Below are 13,083 nucleotides of genomic sequence, written 5' to 3'. Positions count from 1 at the left end.
TTTACAATGGTGTTTGTTCTTCACTGGTTGCCCTTTTCTCGTGGCAACAGGTCACAAATCTTGCTGCTGTGATGGCACACTGTGGAATTTCACCCAGTAGATATGGGAGTTTTTCAAAATTGGATTTGTTTTCGAATTCTTTGTGGATCTGTGTAATCTGAGGGAAATATGTCTCTCTAATATGGTCATACATTGGGCAGGAGGTTAGGAAGTGCAGCTCAGTTTCCACCTCATTTTGTGGGCAGTGAGCACATAGCCTGTCTTCTCTTGAGAGCCATGTCTGCCTACGGCGGCCTTTCTCAATAGCAAGGCTATGCTCACTGAGTCTGTACATAGTCAAGGCTTTCCTTAATTTTGGGTCAGTCACAGTGGTCAGGTATTCTGCCGCTGTGTACTCTCTGTGTAGGGCCAAATAGCATTCTAGTTTGCTCTGTTTTTTGTTAATTCTTTCCAATGTGTTAAGTAGTTATCTTTTTGTTTTCTCATGATTTGGTTGGGTCTAATTGTGCTGCTGTCCTGGGGCTCTGTAGTGTGTGTTTGTGTTTGTGAACAGAGCCCCAGGACCAGCTTGCTTAGGGGACTCTTCTCCAGGTTCATCTCTCTGTAGGTGATGGCTTTGTTATGGAAGGTTTGTGAATCGCTTCCTTTTAGGTGGTTGTAGAATTTAACAGCTCTTTTCTGGATTTTGATAATTAGTGGGTATCGGCCTAATTCTGCTCTGCATGCATTATTTGGTGTTCTACGTTGTACACGGAGGATATTTTTGCAGAATTCTGAGTGCAGAGTCTCAATTTGGTGTTTGTCCCATTTTGTGAAGTCTTGGTTGGTGAGCGGACCCCAGACCTCACAACCATAAAGGGCAATGGGCTCTATAACTGATTCAAGTATTTTTAGCCAAATCCTAATTGGTATGTTGAAATTTATGTTTCTTTTGATGGCATAGAATGCCCTTCTTGCCTTGTCTCTCAGATCGTTCACAGCTTTGTGGAAGTTACCTGTGGTGCTGATGTTTAGGCCAATGTATGTATAGTTTTTTGTGTGCTCTAGGGCAACAGTGTCTAGATGGAATTTGTATTTGTGGTCCTGGTGACTGGACCTTTTTTGGAACACCATTATTTTGGTCTTACTGAGATTTACTGTCAGGGCCCAGGTCTGACAGAATCTGTGCATAAGATCTAGGTGCTGCTGTAGGCCCTCCTTGGTTGGTGACAGAAGCACCAGATCATCAGCAAACAGCAGACATTTGACTTCGGATTCTAGCAGGGGGAGGCCGGGTGCTGCAGACTTTTCTAGTGCCCGCGCCAATTCGTTGATATATATGTTGAAGAGGGTGGGGCTTAAGCTGCATCCCTGTCTAACCCCACGACCCTGTGTGAAGAAATGTGTGTGTTTTTTGCCTATTTTAACCGCACACTTGTTGTTTGTGTACATGGATTTTATAATGTCGTATGTTTTACCCCCAACACCACTTTCCATCAGTTTGTATAGCAGACCCTCATGCCAGATTGAGTCGAAGGCTTTTTTGAAATCAACAAAGCATGAGAAGACTTTGCCTTTGTTTTGGTTTGTTTGGTTGTCAATTAGGGTGTGCAGGGTGAATACATGGTCTGTTGTACGGTAATTTGGTAAAAAGCCAATTTGACATTTGCTCAGTACATTGTTTTCATTGAGGAAATGTACGAGTCTGCTGTTAATAATAATGCAGAGGATTTTCCCAAGGTTACTGTTGACACATATTCCACGGTAGTTATTGGGGTCAAATTTGTCTCCACTTTTGTGGATTGGGGTGATCAGTCCTTGGTTCCAAATATTGGGGAAGATGCCAGAGCTAAGTATGATGTTAAAGAGTTTTAGTATAGCCAATTGGAATTTGTTGTCTGTATATTTGATCATTTCATTGAGGATACCATCAACACCACAGGCCTTTTTGGGTTGGAGGGTTTTTATTTTGTCCTGTAACTCTTTCAATGTAATTGGAGAATCCAGTGGGTTCTGGTAGTCTTTAATAGTTGATTCTAAGATCTGTGTTTGATCATGTATATGTTTTTGCTCTTTATTCTTTGTTATAGAGCCAAAAAGATTGGAGAAGTGGTTTACCCATACGTCTCCATTTTGGATAGATCATTCTTTGTGTTGTTTTTTGTTTAGTGTTTTCCAATTTTCCCAGAAGTGGTTAGAGTCTATGGATTCTTCAATTGCATTGAGCTGATTTCTGACATGCTGTTCCTTCTTTTTCCGTAGTGTATTTCTGTATTGTTTTAGTGATTCACCATAGTGAAGGCGTAGACTCAGGTTTTCTGGGTCTCTATGTTTTTGGTTGGACAGGTTTCTCAATTTCTTTCTTAGATTTTTGCATTCTTCATCAAACCATTTGTCATTATTGTTAATTTTCTTCGGTTTTCTATTTGAGATTTTTAGATTTGATAGGGAAGCTGAGAGGTCAAATATACTGTTAAGATTTTCTACTGCCAAGTTTACACCTTCACTATTACAGTGGAACGTTTTACCCAGGAAATTGTCTAAAAGGGATTGAATTTGTTGTTGCCTAATTGTTTTTTGGTAGGTTTCCAAACTGCATTCCTTCCATCTATAGCATTTCTTAATGTTACTCAGTTCCTTTGGCTTTGATGCCTCATGATTGAGTATTGCTCTGTTTAAGTAGACTGTGATTTTGCTGTGGTCTGATAGGGGTGTCAGTGGGCTGACTGTGAACGCTCTGAGAGACTCTGGGTTGAGGTCAGTGATAAAGTAGTCTACAGTACTACTGCCAAGAGATGAGCTATAGGTGTACCTACCATAGGAGTCCCCTCGAAGCCTACCGTTGACTATGTACATACCCAGTGTGCGACAGAGCTGCAGGAGTTGTGACCCGTTTTTGTTGGTTATGTTGTCATAGTTGTGCCTAGGGGGGCATATGTGGGAGGGAATGCTGTCACCTCCAGGCAGGTGTTTGTCCCCCTGTGTGCTGAGGGTGTCAGGTTCTTGTCCGGTTCTGGCATTTAGGTCGCCACAGACTAGTACATGTCCCTGGGCCTGGAAATGGAAATGATGATCTCTATCTCTCTCTAGCTCTCTGTCTCTCTAGCCCTGTTTCTCTCTCTCTCTCTCTAGCTCTGTTTCTCTCTCTCTCTTTCTCTCTCTTTCTCTCTCTCTAGCTCTGTTTCTCTCTTTCTCTTTCTCTAGCTCTGTTTCTCTCTCTCTAGCTCTGTTTCTCTCTCTCTCTCTCTCTCTAGCTCTGTATCTCTCTCTCTCTCTCTAGCTCTGTATCTCTCTCTCACTCTCTCTAGCTCTGTATCTCTCTCTCACTCTCTCTAGCTCTGTATCTCTCTCTCTCTCTCTCTAGCTCTGTATCTCTCTCTAGCTCTGTATCTCTCTCTCTCTCTCTCTCTCTAGCTCTGTTTCTCTCTCTCTCTCTCTCTCTCTAGCTCTGTATCTCTCTCTCTCTCTCTCTAGCTCTGTATCTCTCTCTCGCTCTCTCTAGCTCTGTATCTCTCTCTCTCTCTCTCTCTAGCTCTGTATCTCTCTCTCTCTCTAGCTCTGTTTCTCTCTCTCTCTCTCTCTCTCTCTAGCTCTGTTTCTCTCTCTCTCTCTCTAGCTCTGTTTCTCTCTCTCTCTCTCTAGCTCTGTATCTCTCTCTCTCTCTAGCTCTGTATCTCTCTCTCTCTCTCTAGCTCTGTTTCTCTCTCTCTCTCTCTCTCTCTCTCTAGCTCTGTATCTCTCTCTCTCTCTCTCTAGCTCTGTTTCTCTCTCTCTCTCTAGCTCTGTTTCTCTCACACTTTCTTGTCTTCTCTGTCTCACATTTCTCTCTTCCTCTTTCTTGTCTCACGTTTCTCTCTCCCTGCTCCTCCTAGGTGGTTCATGAGCAGCTGGAGATCCCGGGCACAGGTCTGAAGCTGTGCTACCTGAGCTCTCGTGCCTCTGGGTACCGCGCCCTGCTGAAGGTCACCATGACCCAGGCCCTGGTGCCTCTCTCCCTGGCCAAAGTGCACCTGATGGTGGCTGTGGAGGGACATCTCTTCCAGAAGTGGTTCCACGCCTCTCCTAACCTGGCCTATACCTACATCTGGGACAAGACCGATGTCTACAGGCAGAGGGTCTATGGTCTGACCCAAGCGTCTGGTGAGTAGCAGTGTGAGATGTTTGGTCCGTTATATTAGATGTAGCCATCTACCCAGACACAGTACCATGTTATCTGTTAATGCAACAGGTTGGCAGAGCTTTCTGACAATCTCTCACTCATTCTAATCAGACATAAGATTTCTATCCTCTAAATTATCACACGTTTAGTTAAGTTGACACCAGCGCAGTAACAGACTGTGCTACTGTGTAGGTGTGAACAGTTGTCTACCTCGGGGCCCATCCATTCACACATACAGCATGTGATCAGGCTGAGTACGTTTCTCTCTCCACACACACACACACACACACACACACACACACACACACACACACACACACACACACACTGATTAACATTCCTATTGAAGTAAACTAAACCTTGTCCACGTGGTTGGTGTGACCATGAAGACATTTAGATCATTCACTGACTGTACGTTCAATGTCTGTGTTACTTTATGAGGCGATGTTAAAGTTTGGGATGGAGAATAAAGTGTTATTCTATTTTTCTACAGTGTCCGTGGGGTTTGAGTATGAGACGTGTCCCAGTCAGATCCTGTGGGAGAAGAGGACAGCGATGCTGCAGGGATATGAGCTGCTGCCTTCCAACTTAGGGGGCTGGTCCCTGGACAAACATCACACCCTCAACATCGCCAGTGGTACCACTCTACAACGTTTTGTTTTCATATGTGATGGATTTGATGGATTTGATTGAGACAGTGGAGAGTAGACAGGAAAGGAGAGAGAGATTGCGAGTTGGAAAAGGGCAATGTGTTCTTTCACTGACTTGCCTAGTTTAAAAAAAAAAAAAAGACCTACATCCTTTAAAAGTCAGAACAGGGCTGTTTTAGAACCGAGTTCCCTCACGCCGGGACAGACAGGCTACTATCACAGTCAGATCATTCACAACTGTGTGAATTCTTTCCGTTTTCTTTGTTTAGTGTTGTGAAATGTTCAAAAGGTGCGGTCACTGAAACCAGACCACTTATTTGAGCGCATGAATGAATGTTTAACATCCAAGTGGCCTTGTCTCGTCTCATCTCTATATCAGTGCAGTGCCACTGCTAATCTCCTCCGACAACACCGGTGTTTCACCTCCGTGTTTGACAGGATTAGGCGTGCCCTGAATACCAATCGAATGTTCCTGTGTGGAGGCAATGACAAGCAGGGAGTCAATGACGACAGCTGGTCTTACTGGGGTTCGACGCATAATAACATTACAGACAAGAGACTTCACAATTTACATAAGTTTAAAAGTGTGTGTGTGTGTGTGTGTGTGTGTGTGTGTGTGTGTGTGTGTGTGTGTGTGTGTGTGTGTGTGTGTGTGTGTGTGTGTGTGTGTGTGTGTGTGTGTGTGTGTGTGTGTGTGTGTGTGTCCAGAAGTCCCCACAAGAATAGTAAACAAACAAAAAAAATTGACCAACTGAGGATCATTTTGGGGTGGCAAGGTAGCCTAGTGGTTAGAGCGTTGGACTAGTAGCCGGAAGGTTGCAAGTTCAAATCTCCGAGCTGACAAGGTACAAATCTGTCGTTTTGCCCCTGAACAGGCAGTTAACCCACTGTTCCTAGGCTGTCATTGTAAATAAGAATTTGTTCTTAACTGACGTGCCTAGTTAAATAAAGGTAACATTTTTTTTTTAAATGGTTTGTCTCCACAAGGTCAAATGCTATTTCTATTGTGTTTAGAATTTGGGTTAGTTTTCGGGTTAGGTTTTCGGGTTAGTGTACCATTTAGGGCTAGAGAAAATAGGATTGGGACTGAATTGTGTTTCCCCACAAGGTTAGATACACATGCAGTGCCATCAGAAATGATTCACACCCCTTGACTTTTCCCCCATTTTGTTGCTAAAAAAAGTCTGATTCAAATGGATGTAATTGTCATTTCTGGTCGACGATCTACACGAGGTACTCTGTTTTAGGGTTAGGTTTTCGGGTTAGTGTACCATTCGACGATCTACACGAGGTACTCTGTCATGTCAAAGTGGAGAAAAAGAAATGTGAACATTTTATTTAATTATGTTCAAATATGAAAAATAAAACATTAGACAAGTATTCAACGCCCTCGCCACCCTGAAGCTCACCTTGTTTCTATAGCAACAGTTTGAACAGTATTGGATTACAGATTGAATTACTTTGTTTTATTTTTGGGAAAGTCTAAAATGATAAGTAAGTTCATATTAAGATGGAGATTGATTTAAAAAATACATGTAAAAAGCGTCTTTGTTCCCTTGCTGTATCGTATCGGAACTGTTTGCCTCTACTGTTTCAGGGATCTTACACAAAGGCAGTGGGGAGAATGTGTTTGTCTCAGAGCAGCAGCCTCCAGTCATCAACAGCATCATGGGTAACGGGCGCAGGCGCAGTATCTCCTGTCCCAGCTGCAGTGGTCTGGCCGAGGGCAACAAGCTGCTGGCCCCCGTGGCGCTGGCCTGTGGGGGGGACGGCAGCCTGTACGTGGGAGACCTCAACTTCATTCGCCGGGTCTATCCCACCCTCAACACCACGGCTGTGTTGGAGCTCAGGTAGGAGGGTGTCAGTCGAGGAGGGTGTCAGTGGAGGAGGGTGCCAGTGGAGGAGGGTGCCAGTGGAGGTCAGTGGAGGAGGGTGTCAGTGGAGGAGGGTGCCAGTGGAGGAGGGTGCCAGTGGAGGAGGGTGTCAGTGGGGGAGGGTGTCAGTGGAGGAGGGTGTCAGTAGAGGAGGGTGCCAGTGGAGGAGGGGTTAAGTAGGATGATGGGTGGAAACTAACAAGGTTGCTTTCTTTGTTTTGTTTTCAGAAATAAAGACTTGAGGCACGGGTAAGTTATGCGTCGTCCAGCAGCTTGGTGACATTGCCTGACATACAGCTGTAGAAAGCGATAGTTGTCTTCCTGTATGTTGGGGCGCCTTTGGAATGTTCTCCCAATCTCTGTTTTAGTCCTGTGAGGGATTATATGTCCTCTTGAAATTGATTTTAGTTGCTAGAGGTTATTATTATTACCATCTAAAATATATATTTTTTTATTTTACCTTTATTTAACTTGTCAAGTCAGTTAAAGAACAAATTCTTGTTTTCAATGACGGCCTAGGAACAGTGGGTTAACTGCCTTGTTCAGGGGCAGAAATATTCTCTCATATAATTTCTCCGTAGGAACAACCCAACACACAAGTACTACCTAGCGGTGGACCCAATGTCTGGGGCGGTCTTCCTCTCAGACACCAACTCTCGGCAGATATACCGTGTGCGCTCACTGACCAGCGGGCGGCAGTTGTTGGACAATGCCCAGGTGGTGGCTGGGACCGGCGAGCAGTGTGTCCCCTTCGACGAGGCTCGCTGTGGGGACGGGGGCAAGGCCATGGAGGCCGCACTCATGAACCCCAGGGGTGAGTACCAGGAGCAGGGGCTATCAACCAGGACTGTGGAGGTGACAGTGCCTTGTTACTGAGTACTGTTGCAGGGCTGCTGTGCTCCACACGTTCACTATAAAATCAGTTCCACTCCTCTAATTTCCTTAAGAATTATTTTGCTATAGCTGACTGTCCCTTAAAAACTGTCCCTTACAAACTGTCCCTTGCAAACTGTCCCTTACAAACTGTCCCTTACAAACTGTCCCTTACAAACTGTCCCTTACAAACTGTCCCTTACAAACTGTCCCTTACAAACTGTCCCTTACAAACTGTCCCTTGCAAACTGTCCCTTGCAAACTGTCCCTTGCAAACTGTCCCTTGCAAACTGTCCCTTGCAAACTGTCCCTTACAAACTGTCCCTTGCAAACTGTCCCTTGCAAACTGTCCCTTGCAAACTGTCCCTTGCAAACTGTCCCTTGCAAACTGTCCCTTCCAAACTGTCCCTTGCAAACTGTCCCTTGCAAACTGTCCCTTGCAAACTGTCACTTACAAACTGTCACTTGCAAACTGTCATTTACACATTTATTGTGGGATTTTACACATTTATTGTGGGATTTTACACAGGTTCACCTGCTGTTCATTTGGGGTGTTTAGCTGTCACTCAATATCACAGGAGGTTGGTGGCAGCTTAATTGGGGAGGACGGGCTCGTGGTAATTTGATTTATTTAATTTCACCTTTATTTAACCAGGTAGACTAGTTGAAAACAAGTTCTCATTTGCAACTGTGACCTGGCCAAGATAAAGCATAGCAGTTCGACACACACAGCAACACAGAGTTACACATGGAATGAACAAAACATACAGTCAATAATACAGTAGAAACAAAAGGAAAACAAAGTCTATATACAGTGAGTGAAAATAAGGTCAAATAAGGGAGTTAAGGCAATAAATAGGCCATGGTGGCGAAGTAATTACAATATGGCAATTAAACACTGGAATGGTAGATGTGCAGAAGATGGATGTGCAGGTAATGGCTGGAATGGACTAGGTGAAATAGTATCAATTTCCATTTGCTCTGATCCAGCCATTATTATGAGCCTTCCTCCCTTATTAAGCAGCCTCCACTGATCAATATCTATCTAGTGTAGGCTATCTTCAGGGGGTGGGTGTATGGAAACGACAGGGATTTGTTCAGAGCAGTGACCTGGAAAAGAGACGATGGCACTTCCTGACACCAAACTGCCGGGCGTATTGTTGCACTGTCACCTGGTGTCACAAGAAAGATGAGGAGCTACCACACCGACATCCTGATGTCAGTTCCATGTTACAACAAAATACCTGATGAGCACAACTTTGACTTTGTTTTGACTGTTTGTGTCAGCAGCACCAGAACTAGTTTTCCCATATCAGAATGTTTTGATTTCTAACCCTGCCCCCCCCCCCATGTCAGCATGCTGTGACTTCTAACCCTGCCCCCCCCCATGTCAGAATTCTGTGACTTCTAACCCTGCCCCCCCCCCCATGTCAGAATGCTGTGACTTCTAACCCTGCCCCCCCATGTCAGAATGCTGTGACTTCTAACCCTGCCCCCCCATGTCAGAATGCTGTGACTTCTAACCCTGCCCCCCCATGTCAGAATGCTGTGACTTCTAACCCTGCCCCCCCCCATGTCAGAATGCTGTGATTTCTAACCCTGCCCCCCCCCATGTCAGAATGATGTGACTTCTAACCCCCCCCCCCATGTCAGAATGCTGTGACTTCTAGCCCTGCCCCCCCCATGTCAGAATGCTGTGATTTCTAACCCTGCCCCCCCCCATGTCAGAATGCTGTGACGTCTAACCCTGCCCCCCCATGTCAGAATGCTGTGACTTCTAACCCTGCCCCCCCATGTCAGAATGTTGTGACTTCTAACCCTGCCCCCCCCATGTCAGAATGCTGTGACTTCTAACCCTGCCCCCCCCCCATGTCAGAATGCTGTGATTTCTAACCCTGCCCCCCCCCCCATGTCAGAATGTTGTGATTTCTAACCCTGCCCCCCCCCCCCATGTCAGAATGTTGTGATTTCTAACCCTGCCCCCCCCATGTCAGAATGCTGTGACTTCTAACCCTGCCCCCCATGTCAGAATGTTGTGATTTCTAACCCTTCCCCCCCCCCCATGTCAGAATGTTGTGATTTCTAACCCTGCCCCCCCCCCCATGTCAGAATGTTGTGATTTCTAACCCTGCCCCCCCCCCCCATGTCAGAATGTTGTGATTTCTAACCCTGCCCCCCCCCCATGTCAGAATGTTGTGATTTCTAACCCTGCCCCCCCCATGTCAGAATGTTGTGATTTCTAACCCTGCCCCCCCCCCCATGTCAGAATGTTGTGACTTCTAACCCTGCCCCCCCCCATGTCAGAATGCTGTGACTTCTAACCCTGCCCCCCCCCCCATGTCAGAATGTTGTGATTTCTAACCCTGCCCCCCCCCCCATATCAGAATGTTGTGATTTCTAACCCTGCCCCCCCCCATATCAGAATGTTGTGATTTCTAACCCCCCCCCATGTCAGAATGCTGTGATTTCTAACCCTGCCCCCCCATGTCAGAATGCTGTGATTTCTAACCCTGCCCCCCCCCCATGTCAGAATGCTGTGATGTCTAACCCTGCCCCCCCCCCCATGTCAGAATGCTGTGATTTCTAACCCTGCCCCCCCCCCCATGTCAGAATGCTGTGATTTCTAACCCTGCCCCCCCCATGTCAGAATGCTGTGATTTCTAACCCTGCCCCCCCCCATGTCAGAATGCTGTGATTTCTAACCCTGCCCCCCCCCATGTCAGAATGCTGTGACGTCTAACCCTGCCCCCCCATGTCAGAATACTGTGACGTCTAACCCTGCCCCCCCATGTCAGAATGCTGTGACTTCTAACCCTGCCCCCCCATGTCAGAATGCTGTGACTTCTAACCCTGCCCCCCCCCCATGTCAGAATGCTGTGACTTCTAACCCTGCCCCCCCATGTCAGAATGCTGTGACTTCTAACCCTGCCCCCCCATGTCAGAATGCTGTGATTTCTAACCCTGCCCCCCTCCCCCCATGTCAGAATGTTGTGATTTCTAACCCTGCCCCCCCCCATATCAGAATGTTGTGATTTCTAAACCCCCCCCCATGTCAGAATGTTGTGATTTCTAACCCTGCCCCCCCCCCCCATGTCAGAATGCTGTGATTTCTAACCCTGCCCCCCCCCCATGTCAGAATGCTGTGATTTCTAACCCTGCCCCCTCCCCATGTCAGAATGCTGTGATTTCTAACCCTTCCCCCCCCCCCCCCATGTCAGAATGCTGTGATTTCTAACCCTGCCCCCCCCCCCATATCAGAATGTTGTGATTTCTAACCCCCCCCCCCCCCCCATGTCAGAATGTTGTGATTTCTAACCCTGCCCCCCCCCCCCCCCCCATATCAGAATGTTGTGATTTCTAACCCCCCCCCCCCATGTCAGAATGCTGTGATTTCTAACCCTGCCCCCCCCCCATATCAGAATGTTGTGATTTCTAACCCCCCCCCCCCCCCCATGTCAGAATGCTGTGATTTCTAACCCCCCCCCTCTCTCTCTTATGTCTTTCTGTCTGTCAGGGATCGCCGTGGATAAGAACGGTCTCATGTACTTTGTTGACGCCACCATGATCCGTAAGGTGGACCAGAACGGCATCATCTCCACCCTGATCAAGACCAACGACCTCACAGCGGTCCGCCCACTCAGCTGTGACTCCAGCATGGACGTCAGTCAGGTCAGGAGGGACCCATGGGGAGCAAAACAAAGCTATGTTTTATATCTTTATATTTTGGACTTATAGCTCCTTTTGTGGGGGCAGAACACCTGTGTAGTGCTGCTGAGGCTAGACTTTGCAGTCTAAAGGACATCCTCATCACTCTGCCTTATGGCCAAATACACTAAGCTGGACAACTACAGAGACTGTATTTTAGAGGGAGATACACTACATGACTAAAAGTATGTGGACACCTGCTCATCGAACATCTCATTCCAAAATGATGGGCATTAATATGGAGTTGGTCCCCCCCTTTGCTGCTATAACAGCCTCCACTCTTCTGGGAAGGCTTTCCACTAGATGCTAGAACAGCCTCCACTCTTCTGGGAAGGCTTTCCACTAGATGCTAGAACAGCCTCCACTCTTCTGGAAAGGCTTTCCACTAGATGCTAGAATAGCCTCCACTCTTCTGGGAAGGCTTTCCACTAGATGTTGGAACATTGCTGCTATAACAGCTTCCACTCTTCTGGGAAGGCTTTCCACTAGATGCTAGAACAGCCTCCACTCTTCTGGGAAGGCTTTCCACTAGATGTTGGAACATTGCCGCTATAACAGCTTCCACTCTTCTGGGAAGGCTTTCCACTAGATGTTGGAACATTGCCGCTATAACAGCCTCCACTCTTCTGGGAAGGCTTTCCACTAGATGTTGGAACATTGCTGCTGTAACAGCCTCCACTCTTCTGGGAAGGCTTTCCACTAGATGCTAGAACAGCCTCCACTCTTCTGGGAAGGCTTTCCACTAGATGTTGGAACATTGCTGCAGGGACTTGCCTCCATTCAGTCACAAGAGCATTAGTGAGGTCGGACACTGATGTTGGGTGATTAGGCCTGGCTCTCGGTCGGCGTTCGTATTAATCCCAAAGGTGTTCGATAGGGTTGAAGTCAGGGCTCTGTGCAGGCCAGTCAAGTTCTTCCACACTGATCTCGACAAACCATTTCTGTATGGACCTTGCTCTGTGCACGGGGGCATTGTCATGCTGAAACAGGAAAGACCTTCCCCAAACTTGTCTAGAATGTCATTGTATGCTGTAGGGTGAAGATTTCCCTTCGCTGGAACTAAAGGACCTAAACCATGAAAAACAGCCCCAGACCATTATTCCTCCTCTACCACTGTATAGTTGGCACTATGCATTGGGGTATGTAGTGTTCTCATGGCATCCACCAAACCCCATAGTCCAATGGCTGCGAGCTTTACACCACCCCAGCCGGTTGCTCGGCCATACACATTTCCACTTCACAATAACAGCACAGCAGGACAGACATTTGATGAACTGACTTGTTGGAAAGGTGGTATCCTATGACGGTGCCACATTGAAAGTCACCGAGCTCTTCAGTAAGGCCATTCTACTGGAAATGTTTGTCTATGGAGATTGCATGGCTGTGTGCTTGATTTTATACACCTGTTAGAAACGGGTGTGGATGAAATAGTCGAATCCACGAATTTGAAGGGGTGTTGACATACTTTGTTTATATAGGGTATCTACAACTGGTCCTACATAGTGCTGCCTGTTTGTAGTCATACTTGACAGTATCAATACCCACCTATACAGAAATCCAATCTCTACCGTCTTCTGAGTAGGGTTGCACAATTCCGATATCTTTCCCTAAATTCCCAGGTTTTCCAGATTCTCCCTGTTGGAACATTTCTGGAATCAGGATGGAATAACCTGGGAATTTTGGGGAAGTTACCAGAATTGTGCAACCCTACTTCTGAATAGTGTGTGAGAGAGAGAAAGTTGGATAGACTTGAAAGACTAGAGGGAGAGATCTACAGAGGGCTGGGGGGAGAAAGACTAGAGGGAGAGATCTACATAGGGCTGGGGGGACACTAGAGGGAGAG

At 46.7% G+C, this 13,083-nt stretch overlaps 1 protein-coding gene across 2 annotated transcripts in view; it reads left to right on the top strand.

Annotated features, from left to right (window-relative positions):
- LOC109873384 (teneurin-2) overlaps window positions 1–13,083 on the top strand; it is a 176,661-nt gene that overhangs the window by 152,308 nt on the left and 11,270 nt on the right. For both annotated transcript variants that reach the window (XM_031808169.1, XM_031808168.1), the window contains 6 exons: window positions 3,852–4,119; window positions 4,632–4,775; window positions 6,386–6,638; window positions 6,891–6,911; window positions 7,244–7,476; window positions 11,050–11,204. In XM_031808169.1, the coding sequence (XP_031664029.1) occupies window positions 3,852–4,119; window positions 4,632–4,775; window positions 6,386–6,638; window positions 6,891–6,911; window positions 7,244–7,476; window positions 11,050–11,204 (1,074 nt within the window). The remainder of the gene's footprint in view (window positions 1–3,851; window positions 4,120–4,631; window positions 4,776–6,385; window positions 6,639–6,890; window positions 6,912–7,243; window positions 7,477–11,049; window positions 11,205–13,083) is intronic.

This window comes from Oncorhynchus kisutch, linkage group LG28 (assembly GCF_002021735.2).
Source record: "Oncorhynchus kisutch isolate 150728-3 linkage group LG28, Okis_V2, whole genome shotgun sequence".
NCBI lineage: Eukaryota > Metazoa > Chordata > Actinopteri > Salmoniformes > Salmonidae > Oncorhynchus > Oncorhynchus kisutch.
The sequence above is the reverse complement of the archived record's forward strand: the minus strand, read 5'-3'. Positions and strand labels throughout refer to the sequence as shown.